At 30.9% G+C, this 13,325-nt stretch overlaps 6 protein-coding genes across 6 annotated transcripts; 1 reads left to right on the top strand and 5 right to left on the bottom strand.

Moving 5' to 3' along the window:
• Nucleotides 1–407: 407 nt before the first annotated feature.
• On the bottom strand, nucleotides 408–740 carry OCT59_005470 (uncharacterized protein; the record flags this gene model as incomplete). The annotated part of the gene is made up of 1 exon (XM_066138378.1): nucleotides 408–740. The coding sequence occupies one exon, from the start codon at nucleotides 738–740 to the stop codon at nucleotides 408–410; it is 333 nt and encodes a 110-aa protein (XP_065997519.1).
• Nucleotides 741–855: 115 nt separating this feature from the next.
• OCT59_005469 (uncharacterized protein) lies at nucleotides 856–1,412 on the bottom strand (the record flags this gene model as incomplete). The annotated part of the gene is made up of 3 exons (XM_066138377.1): nucleotides 856–1,082; nucleotides 1,145–1,206; nucleotides 1,315–1,412. The coding sequence occupies 3 exons, from the start codon at nucleotides 1,410–1,412 to the stop codon at nucleotides 856–858; spliced, it is 387 nt and encodes a 128-aa protein (XP_065997518.1).
• Nucleotides 1,413–5,012: 3,600 nt separating this feature from the next.
• On the bottom strand, nucleotides 5,013–6,648 carry OCT59_005468 (uncharacterized protein; the record flags this gene model as incomplete). Its single annotated transcript, XM_066138376.1, has 7 exons — nucleotides 5,013–5,446; nucleotides 5,526–5,708; nucleotides 5,779–5,903; nucleotides 5,972–6,216; nucleotides 6,285–6,297; nucleotides 6,372–6,381; nucleotides 6,526–6,648. 7 exons carry the CDS (start codon nucleotides 6,646–6,648, stop codon nucleotides 5,267–5,269), a joined length of 879 nt encoding a protein of 292 aa, XP_065997517.1. The 3' UTR covers nucleotides 5,013–5,266.
• Nucleotides 6,649–7,262: 614 nt separating this feature from the next.
• OCT59_005467 (uncharacterized protein) lies at nucleotides 7,263–8,055 on the bottom strand (the record flags this gene model as incomplete). Its single annotated transcript, XM_025333608.2, has 1 exon — nucleotides 7,263–8,055. One exon carries the CDS (start codon nucleotides 8,053–8,055, stop codon nucleotides 7,420–7,422), a length of 636 nt encoding a protein of 211 aa, XP_025170917.1. The 3' UTR covers nucleotides 7,263–7,419.
• Nucleotides 8,056–8,590: 535 nt separating this feature from the next.
• Nucleotides 8,591–10,753, top strand: OCT59_005466 (uncharacterized protein). Its single transcript, XM_025327523.2, has 2 exons — nucleotides 8,591–8,859; nucleotides 8,949–10,753. Exons 1-2 carry the CDS (start codon nucleotides 8,606–8,608, stop codon nucleotides 10,450–10,452), a joined length of 1,758 nt encoding a protein of 585 aa, XP_025170916.1. The 5' UTR covers nucleotides 8,591–8,605; the 3' UTR covers nucleotides 10,453–10,753.
• A 1,360-nt stretch (nucleotides 10,754–12,113) lies between these two features.
• On the bottom strand, nucleotides 12,114–13,214 carry OCT59_005465 (uncharacterized protein; the record flags this gene model as incomplete). The annotated part of the gene is made up of 1 exon (XM_025327522.2): nucleotides 12,114–13,214. One exon carries the CDS (start codon nucleotides 13,212–13,214, stop codon nucleotides 12,114–12,116), a length of 1,101 nt encoding a protein of 366 aa, XP_025170915.2.
• Between the last annotated feature and the right edge of the window lie 111 nt (nucleotides 13,215–13,325).

Here is a 13,325-nt window from a genome sequence, read left to right as displayed (position 1 = left end):
TATCAACAAAGAAGCATGTATTTTATATTGGCATAAGTTATACGCGTTAGATAGATAATTAAATGTATAGATAATTAAACGTAACATTTACATATTTTCAAATTGCACAGGGAAGCTTCTGTCCAAAGTTTCTAAAGCAAAAAAAAGTAAAGTTTTCTGATTATAAAGTGGACAATTTTGTCCAAAATAAAAAATAAAGTTTTCTGAATACAAAAGTGGACAATTTTGTCCAAAATAAATAATAAAGTTTTCTGAATACAAAAGTGGACAATTTTGTCCAAAATAAAAAGGGAGGACAAAATTGTTGATATGCATTATAAAATACTATCAAATTTATTAGATATTAAATGTTCACAATAAGTACAAATATGAATATTATATAGGCAAAATAAAAGTCAAAAAAAGAATTAGTTTAATTGTTCCGGATCCCATTCCTCTTCGCCATCACTATCATATCTTCGAGTAATAGTTGGAAGTATAGAATTATCAATAAAGACCCATGGTCCTAGATCTACCGTGCTTTCAATATCTAATGTTTCATCATTCATATTTGTTTCATCAGATTGATGTTCATTAAAACTATCATCATCATTCTCACTCATAATTTCTTCTTTTTCTTCAAATACTGTATTCAGCATGAGTTGAATATCATCATCTAACTTTGAACTGCTATCACCGTTACTTGTATAATTTAAGTCTTTTTTAGCATGTTTGAGAGAATAAAGATATATTTTCGCCATTGTCTCTATAGTTTCTGGTTGCAAATTTATACGTCTCTTACCAAAGAGCCATCCCTACTCGAAAATAATCTTTCACAACTTGCCGAGTGTGGGGTTATTGAAAATATTACTTTAGCTAGCCGCGAAAGAGATAAGAAAATTTCCCATCAACTATGGAATTCCACCAATGGTAAGCTGTGTCACGAACTGAATAAGACGTGTTATATGGTTCAGAATTATCAAAGTATGCACGAAGTTGTGCATCAAGTTCTAATCCAGAATTTTTTTTATGCCCAAGGTTTTTCCAGATTCGAAGGGCACACTTTCTAAGACGCTCAAATTGATTATCACGCATTCCATGTCCTAACAAATTTGCAAATTTATATTATTAAATGAATTTAAATAACAATAAAAAAAATAATTACCTCGGTATTTAGGATGAATGAAGAAACCTAACAAATAGATATCCTCGTCAAACTCTTTATATCTATTAAAAAAATATTTAAAATTAAACATTAATTTTGAATCTTCTATTAAAGATACTAACCTAATACATTACCACTTATTAAAAATGCTAATACAAGAGTTTCTTAACTCTTTATAATCATCAGTTGGCATTGACTTAAAAAATGCTGCGATACGAAGAAGATGCAGATAACAATCTGCTAAAGTTACATTACTTCCTTCTAACATGAGAATTGCTTTTTTTATCGGCTCCAAAATATCCGATAAAATACGAATGTCATCAAAAAACCCTCTTTTTTTCAAAATTGCTTTTACAGCTTCATTAAAGATTTCGCGTTCATGATTGTCCAGGACCTAATTGAATAAACATTTTTGTATTAGGTTTAATTATTATTAATTTAAATATAAAGTATACGTACATGTAATAAAGCATCTTTTAATCTGTACACCGAAGATGTACATTCATGGACTGTCGTCCATCTTGTTTCGATGTACGTTTTCAGCCCTCCACCTGCAATATTTTTTGCATCAATCGCTTCTTTAAGCCAAGTGCTGGCAAGGGTTGAATTTTTGAAGTATCTTGTTAAAATATTTGCTCGTTTTACAAGACATTTAACTTGATCTACTTTGACAATATCACTACTTATCAGATTGATGCAATGGGCGATGCATCGTATATTGATAATGGATAGATATTCATTCGTGATTATTCGACGGGCACCTGCGACATTGGCAGCATTGTCACTGACAATAGCGACAATTTTGCTTATACCCACTTTACAAATTATATAATTTATAACTTTTGATAAATATTCAGCGGTATGTGAATTTTTAGAAAGGTCTTCAAGTTGTAATAGATATTCCTTTCTCGATGGTGTCAGCAAAATAAACGCCCATAAGCTATTCCCTCAAGGGTCTGTCCAACCATCAAGAGCTAATAAAAAATATATGGATAGTTATTTTTTTAATAAAATATTTTGAAGCAATTATAGAAATTATAGATTTACCGATAGTAAAATTAGACTCTTTTTCTAATTCATTGTTGACTCGTGCATTGACTCTGGATAATTCCGCCTCCAATAAAGTACCATTTAGTACTCGTCGCGAAGGTGGATCGTATCCTGGCTCCAGCACCTTTATCATGTCGATAAACCAAGGATTATCGATTGTGCTAAAGGGTCTATTGCACATCACGTAGGCTTTCATTATCACCCAGTCTAATTCATCATTCCGTCCTTTTTCTATTTTACCTCCTCCATAAAAATTCTTAATTCCCGTTTGTCGAACCCTTTTGTTAGGATAATCTGATTCATCTTCATCTGTGCTTTCTTCCTCTTCTTTAGCAAGATTTTTCCTGACAATTTTGGCAAAATACAATGAAACATCATCGGGGCATTTTTTACAGTGGTTTGCCAAATGTGCACTGAGGACTTGGGGCCTTCCTTGTCTCCAGTATTGTCAACAGTAACTACACATCGCTGAATAGTGTCCTTTCGACTGCATGTTACCTTGTATCAGTATGATTACGCCATACATCGATGGTGGTCGACCGCTAACTTCTTAAGGACCAAGCTTGACATGACGTTATAAAGAGCAAAACTTGAAATTAAAAGAGTTTGTCATCAATATCGTTTTAAAGTTTGATTTAGTAGTACAAGATGTTAATTGATTAAGATCACGCCTAATTGTAAATTGTGAAGTTTAAATTTCAATAATGTGAAAATTTGTAAATTTAACTGAACAAAGAGAAAAATTGAACAAAATTGTCCAGAAACAATACGAGGAATAAGGTGACCAGAAATGATACAAGAAAAAAAAGTGGACAAAATTGTCCAGAAGCGATGGATGTCCAAAAATGATAGAAAAAAAGTGGACAAAATTGTCCAGAAGCGATATGTCCAAAAATGATAGAAAAAAAAGTGGACAAAATTGTCCAGAAGCGATGGATGTCCAAAAATGATAGAAAAAAAAGTGGACAAAATTGTCCAGAAGCGATGGATGTCCAAAAATGATAGAAAAAAAAGTGGACAAAATTGTCCAGAAGCGATGGATGTCCAAAAATGATAGAAAAAAAGTGGACAAAATTGTCCAGAAATATTACGAGTAAAAAGTGTATAAAATTGAATCAAAGAAGTCTTGGTATAGCATGATATCATCAAATCAGACGAAGTTGATTGTGATGAATAAATAGTATGTTTAATTCAGTATAATAACTTTGACAAAAAAAAATTATAAAAATAACACTTCTAATTTCAACAATTTTTAATATGTCGGGATGACGAATTCTTTATTTTGAATTGATGGTTTTTTACTTGATATTATTTTATTTAACATTGCGGATTTGCGATACAGTATTGATTTACGGATTCATTGCGGATTTGCGATACAGTATTGATTTGCGGATTTATTGCAAACTTGCAGATTCATTGCGGATTTGCGATACAGTATTGATTTGCGGATTCATTACGGACTTGCGGATTCATTGCAGATTTGCGATACAGTATTGATTTGCAGATTCATTACGGACTTGCGGATTCATTGCGGATTTGCGATACAGTATTGATTTGCGGATTCATTGCAGATTTGCGGATTCATTGCGGATATGCGGACTCATATGCACAATTCAATTCTTAAATCCGCAATACTGCAGATTTGGAAAAGCAATTTCAGCGCCATCCTTAACCTGGTGTCAGATTCTTGATCTTGGTTAAGAGATGCTTGCTTTGCTTTACTAAGTTTCTTTCTATCAGCTTGGCGCTCCTTATTGCATTGCTTTATTTCACTACTAACGATTTTCTTATGAGCCTCAAGCAAGAAATTATCCATCTCTTTCTCCTCTAACGGTTTTTCATGATGGACCGCATCCAAATTGAAGTTAGATGAGTTATTGTTAAGGGTAATATTTCCCTTTGAATCATTTTGTACCTGGTTCTGTTCCACTTTCATGACACGATCTCTAAGCTCAGCATTCTCAGATTTCAACTCCTCGATTGTGGCCCCAAGTTTGGCATTTTCAGCATCACGCTTGGCATCTTTCTCCATAACCTGCTTTAGAAGTTCAGCATTCCTGGCCTCAATCTCAGCTTTTTCAGCCTCAAGCTTGGCGTTCTTAGCTTTTTTTCTCTTGGTTCATCTTCTTCTATTTCAGCTTCTTCATATAATATATCCTTGTATTTTCTAATAATGATACAATTAAAGATCAAATTCTTAAATATACCAAATATCCAACCATTCAAGAATATAAAGCCTACTCTGAAAAAGTTCTAAAATAATTGCAGCCAGAAAGGATGAAAGAATTAAAGAAGAATAATCAATGGGAAATTATATTCCAAAATGCAATTATAGGCGCAGTATGTAAATTTATTTTAAAATAAATATATATATTATTTAATATTTGTATTTTATCATTTCTAAAATCTAGTTAAAGAAAGTTATTTGAGATTTTCATACAAGCACTATTGCCTCTATTAAAAAATAGACTTTTTGAAGTATTCTCTCCCAATATTCAAAAACTTAATGCTACTCTTGATAGCAAGGTGATCTATGATTGGAAATGCAGTAAATCAACTTGTAAATGTCTCAAAAAATTGAGTAAAACTTATCAAGATACTAATCATACTTATCAAGATGAAATTATTATACGTGTTTGACCTTCTGAATTTACTTCAAATGATAGAATCTTTGCAATGACAATTTGTTATTTTATTTTACATAAAGATTATGATGGAATGAGTTGTAAATCTGAATACATTATCAGAATTATGAAAAAGTTAGAGGCAAGTATTAATTTTAAGTTTCTTATAGAAATTTTTACACATTAATTACATTAATTAATAATATTTATTTATAGAATACATTACAGGACGAATAAACAAAGAATTGTAATGTATTACAGTTAATATATAATACAAGTGAATAGATTAGTAGATTGTAAATGCGTAATAAATTTGGTTAAATTTATACAATTTATTGCTTAGAAATGTACAAAATATTTACACAAAAATGTACAAAATACTGAACAATAAATTTACATTATTAAATATGCAAATAATAACTAGTAATTTCAGCAAGATTTTGTGCATTTATTGCGATTTTTTTATGCATAAATTGCACATTAAATATTTCCCGATGATAGTTATCTGATAAGCTGCCAAGTTTGGCGCATTGTAACCGGGAGGATCAGTGATAGGGTCACCTGAATATTTTTTAATGTTCCCAAAATCCCAACGTTGTACTAGCATTCCTTGACGGTAAAGTTTGGCCTAATATTTAAAAAACAAACTAATCAGATAAGAAACTACATGCTTAACTTTGTATTATTGAACAATAAATAATATATACCGTCATTGTTCTGTAATAATAACCGGTTGTGGGCTCTCGCATGTTTAGTATTGGTTCTAAGATCTTGATGTTAATGACAGCACGGACGTATGGCTCTCGCATCCAAGATAAGCACTTTCGTCCCAATTCACCAACACTTTGGCCTACAGCTACCTCACACATTATCCGTGCATGTGGATTTCCCTATATGAATCATAATAATGAAAATCACAAAAAAACAACAATACAATAATACACATCAAACTCAACATACACATTTATCACCAGGAGGACGAGGTATTACAGTGGAAGCGGCAGGTTTTGGAACAAATGCCACACTTGGAAGTACACAAGCATCAGGAGCTGTTTCAACCCTAGTTCCACCAGGCACATAGTGAACTATATGAAAAGACCATGAGAATATTGAAAATTCAATAAAAGAAGCAAAATAGAATATATTCACTTACGAACTTGACCAGTGACTATTATTGGGGGATCATCAACAACGCCATTATTAGGAACTTTAAAAAATTCTTGAAGTCGAATAATAATATCCTCATGCGCGGTTGAGGTCATACCAATTATATACACTTCGCCAGTTGTATTGTCACTGTTTAAATTAAACCGAAACTTGTATCCACTTGATCCGTAATGGTGAAGGAAGGTGTTATAATTTTTGATTGTTACTTTAGAACCAATGTGGAGAGGCAAACTGCATTCCATACAAAGTCAACATTAAGTGGTACTTAAGTAAATAAAGAAATACTCTCATACACTTACCTGCTCTTGCTCTCTGTTACCGAGTTTTTTGGTAATTTCGGGTAGTTATGTAAAAACTCGTCAAGCCTATCAAAAATCCTTGCCTACCAAATATCGTCTGAAGTACGTGCACGAGACATAATTTATTGATCAATTTTAAGAGAAAAAAAAGAGAGTTCAATTTAAGAAAAAAAAGAATCAATTTTAAGAGAAAATAATGATAACTTATACATCATTATTGGACTAAATGGGGAAGATCGACCTGGTATTTATTGGATGGGATAAAAATAACGTATAGTATTACAGAACAGGCCGCAGAGAATTTTAGAAGTGGGGTTGTTGAATCTGTTAATAAAAAACCGCGACTAAGAGACGTCGCGCGCATGAAAAGAGAGTAAAATTAGGCAGTATAACTTATCTTCATCATGTATCAAAAAATAATTTTATTGCCTCGTAATATTCGTAAAAAAAAAGCTGTTTATAAAATTTTTTATTATTCAGTGTAGTCCGCATGTGATTCATTACACGTGATATGTAGTTTGTGACGTCGTTATGCGCCTTAGTATTTCTTTTTAGCGGGATCAAACCGATTCTCGACTCATGTATCCGCAGGTCAACGCACCGAATATAATGATGAGATCGAAATTTATTGGGTCAAATTCACTGCCATTTTTGACCGGAGAAGATAAAAGAAAATCGCTCTCTCGCACAACTGCACAATATACTGTCTTCTTAGTCCTGGCGGCACATTAGCCAGCTTCTATTGCCATCAAAAATCTCCAAGAAAGACTTCGATGGATAAAATCATACCATAGATTGAGAAAGAAGGGGAAAGGGTAGTTAGTAGAGATAGCAGTAGTATTATCAATGCCGAAGTTAGTAAGAGTTAGTAATGTGAAGTGCTTAGTGAGGGGTATAGTGGCTAGCAAATTCCTCACTTGAAACATCCACTACCCGCTTCATTTTACATAACAACCCGACTCCTAACTCAAAAATACAATAAAAGTTTTACTTTGATTTATTGAACGTATGACCGTAAAAATAATTTTTTTATAAAGATAGATACGTAGAATGTGGTGGTAACATCAGATACATGCTAATAGAATGTGACCTCGAGGTCACAATGTCACGTGACGCATAATACTATCTTGCGAACTTAGTCAATATATCTGATATGGTCTATGTCATTCTGTTTTAACTTAGATATTGTCAACGCAAAGAAAGATTTAATCCTCTGAATCATATGTTCGTCGATTTCACTGAATAGCTTATAAATCTTCAGAGCCCTTTCCTTTTTCTTCCTAAGTGCAGAGACAGGGAGTTGTTTTCTAACTTCTTCATTAACCAATGTCTGAGCCGTTCGCTTGGGATTATTTTCCTTATAATGCTCATATCGATCAGCGAGTGCTTTTCCGAAATTATAATACGACTTAATGACGTCTTGATTTGCAATCTCGACCTGCCCTTCCGTATTAATGATTGCATTGTACAGATCAAAAAAACTTTCAGTTCCCTCTTCCATAACCTCCAGACTCCGGGATGTTTCAGAGGATAGTTCTTCGATAATTTTTTTTAGTTTATCTGATTCTTTCTTTCCACAAGTCTTTTTAGCCTTTTTGCAAGATGATTTTTCGGTAGATGCGGTAGATGCAAGAGATGCGTCCGTTTCATTACCTCTGTTAACTTCCCTAGAACGTTTTTTCTGACCCAGTATTTGCACCTCTTCGTCTAACATTCCTAGTTCGTTCGTAAGTAATACATCAGCGTCCACATCCATGGAAGCAGACGACATATTACATATTAACACAAAAAGAAATCTCAATAATTAGATTTCTACTAAAATATACCATTAGGGAAGTTAATTTATTCTTTTAACTAACAGTAGAGAGGGGATATACGGTATCTGTAATTGTATCTATCAAGTTTTCGACCAATGATATGACCTCTGACGTATGCATTGTGCCCAATTATCAGCTATACGGTATAACATCTGTCCACAATTCATTATTCCTATATCGTCCGATCATTATTAAGCGGAAAAAAAAAATATACAAAAAAAACTATTATGACAAAAATCTGACCATTATTTGGGCATCCCTCTTTATATATTCATTATTTATTAATTATTGTCAGGGAAAGATAATTTCCGTAATACCGTCGGCGAATTTTTCAATTACTAAGTCAGGTCATGTATAGACGGATAAATTGGGTTAGATTGTAGAAATTGTGTGGCTAAATATCAGGTATTCGTACCTGTTTTAAGTATATATAATATGAAAAAAAATTTTTTCATCCAATCTTTTTTTTCCCAATTTTTCTCCCCATATTTTTTTTAATCGAAGATGAAAACAGATTTATTTTCGGTATTATCTAGGGATTTAAATGAATTATTTAATGATCATGAAGAACAAAATGTCGTAATACAAGTTGGTGATGAAGTAAATTATAAAGAATTTTATGCTCATTCAATTATTTTGAGAGCAAGATGTAAATATTTTAAATCAGGATTATCTTGCGATTGGGTAAAAAGAGAAGGGAATCGAATTATTTTTAAGAAACCTAATATTACTCCTGAAGTTTTTGAAGTTATTTTGAAGTACGTATTTAGTATTCATAAATTTTAATAGTTTCATGAAAAGATGATCATTATTTTTTTTTTTAATTTTTTTATTACAAATTTCGTAGGTATATATATAGTGCTACTATATCATATGAAAAGTATGATGTGATGCATTTATTGGATGTATTAGTAGCAGCTGATGAATTATTATTATCAGAAATGGCGGAATCTATACAAGAATATTTATTAAATCATAAAGCAGACTGGTTACAAAAAAATTTTACAACATTATGGAGAAAAAGTCGAGAATTTGATTGGTGTGGTAAAGTACAAGAATGTTGTCAATCTATAGTATGTAATGAACCGCATTGTTTATTCGAATCACCAGAATTTTTAACATTAGAAGAAAATTTAGTTATCGCATTTTTGAAATTAGATAATTTAATAATGGAAGAGATTGAAATTTGGAATTATTTATTAAAATGGGGTAAAGCACAAATTCCACCAAAAGAAGATGGAAGTCCAGCAATTGACGATTGTGAACGTAATTGGAGCGAAAAAGATATTAAAGCATTAGGTGAAGCATTAAAAGGATGTATACCACATATAAGATGGTTTCATATTGAACCAAGTGAATTATTTAATAAGATTTGGCCATTAAAAGAAATTTTTCCTCAGGATTTATTAGAAGAAATTTTTAGACATCATTTTACCCCTAATTTACCAATAGATTCTTCTACATTTGTTTATTATAAGCCACAAAGACCTCTCCCATTCGAATCAACTATATTGCAACAACATCATATTGCTAAATTAGCCAATTGGATCGATCGTAAAGAAGGAGATAATCTTTATACGTATTTTACAATGCCATATAATTTTAAATTACTTGTAAGAGGAAGTAGAGATGGATTTGGCAGCGGAACTTTTCATGATAAATGTGATTCAAAAGGTGCAAGTATAGTAGTTATGAGAATTAGGGGTACAAATGAAATTTTAGGTGGTTATAATCCTGTTCATTGGATGACGGGAAATGGTCACCTTACAACTGAAGACAGTTTTATATTCAATTTGGGTAGAACCCCACCTGATAACAATGTTGAAGAGGGATTATCACCTTATACATGGTATAATTTAAATGGAGTTAAAATTAGTAGACCAAGAAGACCCGAATACGCTGTTAGAATTAAAGATAGAACCTGTGGACCTTGTTTTGGTGATAAAGATTTATGGATGACAAGTAATTTTAATGAAGATGAAAATTGCTCAGCTGTTAAAGATGATTATGATTTTGAAATTACTTCCACAGAAAAATTTGCGGTGGACGAATATGAAGTTTTTCAAGTTTTAAAGAAAGTGGTTATTAAAGATGCATCAAATTCCGTTACGACGAATAATAATGAAAACGAAAACTTACTAGGAGGAGGAGATGACGCGACAGTTGATGCAACGAATGACGTAGATGTAGGAACTGTGAATGATGTGAATGATGTGAATGATGATGGCATTGATACAACTAACGCAGCTATCACAACTAATACAACTAATGTAATAGAAACAACAACAAATGATGATTATAATGATGATGATGATGATGATGATGATGATGATGATGAAGGGGAGTCTTAATTAACCAAATTAACCATATAATTATTTCTTTTTTTTATACCTATATATTATATTTTACTATATAATTGAAGAATTATTAGAATTATTTTAGAAGATTCGATTTTTCTTGTTCTTGGTGTTAAATAAATTTGATGATTTAACTATTTCGTTCGATATAAGCTAGGGTTGACACGTTTAAACTTAAAAGACGTTACACGAAGGTCATATGACGTAAGATAGTAGTAGTAACCCTAATATAATTCAGGTCATGTTACTTTAGGTTTGCAAAATAAATATTTATATGTTTAAGATCGAAAAATGGAATTTCTCAAGATAAAGTATGCACAATTAGTGTTTAAGAAAATTCTCTTTTCTACTTTCTTTTAGAAAGGGAAAATAATTTCTAACTTTGATTGTTCTATTTTTGTGCAACTTGTGAAAGACCTACCAATTAGCTATCATTAATATTCGAATTTGATTTGTTCTGTTATCGTAGATATCTTTCAAATAAATGCTTTATAAATCCCGACTCTTTGTTCCAACTCTGTTACTCTATTTCGTAATTCTTTGTGTCATTTTGGTAGTAATTGCCTAATTCTGTTTTGTAATTTTCCCTAAAAAATAGGAGTCTGATACAAAATTCATATTCCATTTATTAGTAAGCAAGCACGGGATAATGAAACAACAAAATAATTTGCAACGGGGCAATAATTTTTTAAAAGGGGGCTATTAGTTCCTTACTTACAAACAAAAACAAAAATAATACCCAAATTAGAAATTTAGAACAGTTGAATCGTATTACCTTTAGGGCTCAATTTTTCGTCTTTTTGGACCCTGCGAGTCGATCGACGTTTCAAATTTGCAATGGACAATTGGTTATTATTGTGATTTTTATGATTCTCAAAATATTTAATAATGATGGATAAATTTTATAACGAATCCATACTTAATAAGATTTAGTGTAAATCAAAAATTTTTAAAATATTGAAACCCAAAGCTTATTATTATTAACAAAGAGAAAGTATATCTCTTTAAAAAGAATAAAATTCTGAAAAATAAATTTTTTTAATCCTGATAATAATATGACTATTAATGTTTTTAAAAATAAGTAAAGTAAACCTACGTTACTTATCGGTTACTAACCTAATGTTTATTAAAACCTGAAACAATGCCTAAAAAATATTTGAAAATCTTATTATCCTTGTAAAACATTATCCTTGTAAATCACGTAAATGTAAAAATTAATTTAGTACTTAAATCGAAACACGTTAGATTGAATTTTATTTACTAAATTTTTGAATTAACTTTTGCATAAATTATAATATTTGAAAGTATTACAAGAAAAATCCGTTTATAGTGTTTATATTTATATTAAGTATTTTATAAATATTATGTAGTTAAATTGATAACACGATTTATAATTTGATATAATATTGTTTTATTAAATTTTTTTAACGCTCAAAACATATCGCGCATTGGAAATTAAAATATATTACATGAGATGTTTTTTTTTTACATACATAAATATAATAATAAATTGAATTTATTTAAGTGTACATGGAAAAAAAAATAAAGAAATCAATTCATTTAAAGGAAAATTTACAAAATAAAATAAATAAAAATAAAAATAAATATACAATTTACAATATACAGTGCAATTCTCTTAAGAATTTGCAAGTGTATCACTTTTTGATAACTTTGAAAACTTCATATTCGACAGCTGAAAATTTACGATGTTTGACAATTGGAGCTTCATAATCATCTTCTTTACAACTACAACTATCCGTATGAGAAAAATTACCTTGCATCGAAAGATCTTTATCACCAAAACAAGGACCATAACTTTCATCCTTGAGAGGTATGGCATAATTAGCCCTTAATACTCTGCTAATTTTAGCATCTTCTAAGCAACCTCTATTACCAAATGAAAATAAGAAACTATCCCTCGTTTCTAAATGACCAGTTCCAATTTGCCATTTAATAGGATTATATCCACCAATAACTTCACCTGAAACGGCAATTTTCATTATAACGAAAGTAGGTCCTTGTTCATCACATTTTGCATGAAATGTTTGTGAGTCAAATCCATCTCTTGTTCCCCTTACTAACAATTTAAATTTATATGGTAAATCTACTCCAGTATAAGTTGGTGAATCTTTCCTATCAATCCAATCTGCGATACGAGACATTTGTTGATGTCCAACCAAAGTAGAATTTCCTCTTGGTGTATTTACTCCAAATGTTGGTTTACTTCCAGGTTTTAAATGACATCTAACTATATCATCTTCTAACTCGGGGGGTAAAATTGCTCTAAATGGCCAAACCTTATCATATAAATCACTTGAGCTCATTTGAAAGAATCTAACTAAAAATATACATTCTTGTAAAGTTGAGGATAATGCTTGAAATTGTTCTGTACCCCAATCTCTTATATTTGCACTAAAAGAAAGATGTTGTGCTAATCCCCATCTAATAACTTGTTCCCATACTTCATCTTCTGCCATATCTAAATCATCCCTTTTTAATATTGGTGTTAATAAAGATACATCTAATGAAAGAAAATTCGCTGATTTAAATAATAATTCAGGATCTGATGATATAGTCGCTAGTATAAATTCTCTTAATTTTTCACATGATCCATGAGCCAAACTTGTTTGATAAATTTTTAAAATACTAGAATGTAACCATTCATTTTTCGTTTCTATTAAATATTCTTGAATAAAATCCAATAAATCATTTAACAATAATTCATCAGATGCTGCTAATATCTCCAATATTTCCATAATATCTCGATCGATTAATGAAATTGTTCCACTATATATATAACTAATTGAGACAAAAAAAAATTTATATATAAATATATAATGAGTGCATATACATACTTATGTACATAC

This window comes from Rhizophagus irregularis, chromosome 13 (genome assembly GCF_026210795.1).
Source record: "Rhizophagus irregularis chromosome 13, complete sequence".
NCBI classification, from domain to species: Eukaryota; Fungi; Glomeromycota; class Glomeromycetes; order Glomerales; family Glomeraceae; genus Rhizophagus; species Rhizophagus irregularis.
The sequence above is the reverse complement of the archived record's forward strand: the minus strand, read 5'-3'. Positions and strand labels throughout refer to the sequence as shown.

Bases quoted from the DNA above. Each gene is read 5' to 3' on its own strand.
- OCT59_005466 (XM_025327523.2), top strand. From the start codon at position 8,606: ATGAAAACAGATTTATTTTCGGTATTATCTAGGGATTTAAATGAATTA. The intron at 8,860-8,948 runs GTACGTATTTAG...CAAATTTCGTAG, and splicing joins GTTTTTGAAGTTATTTTGAA to GTATATATATAGTGCTACTA.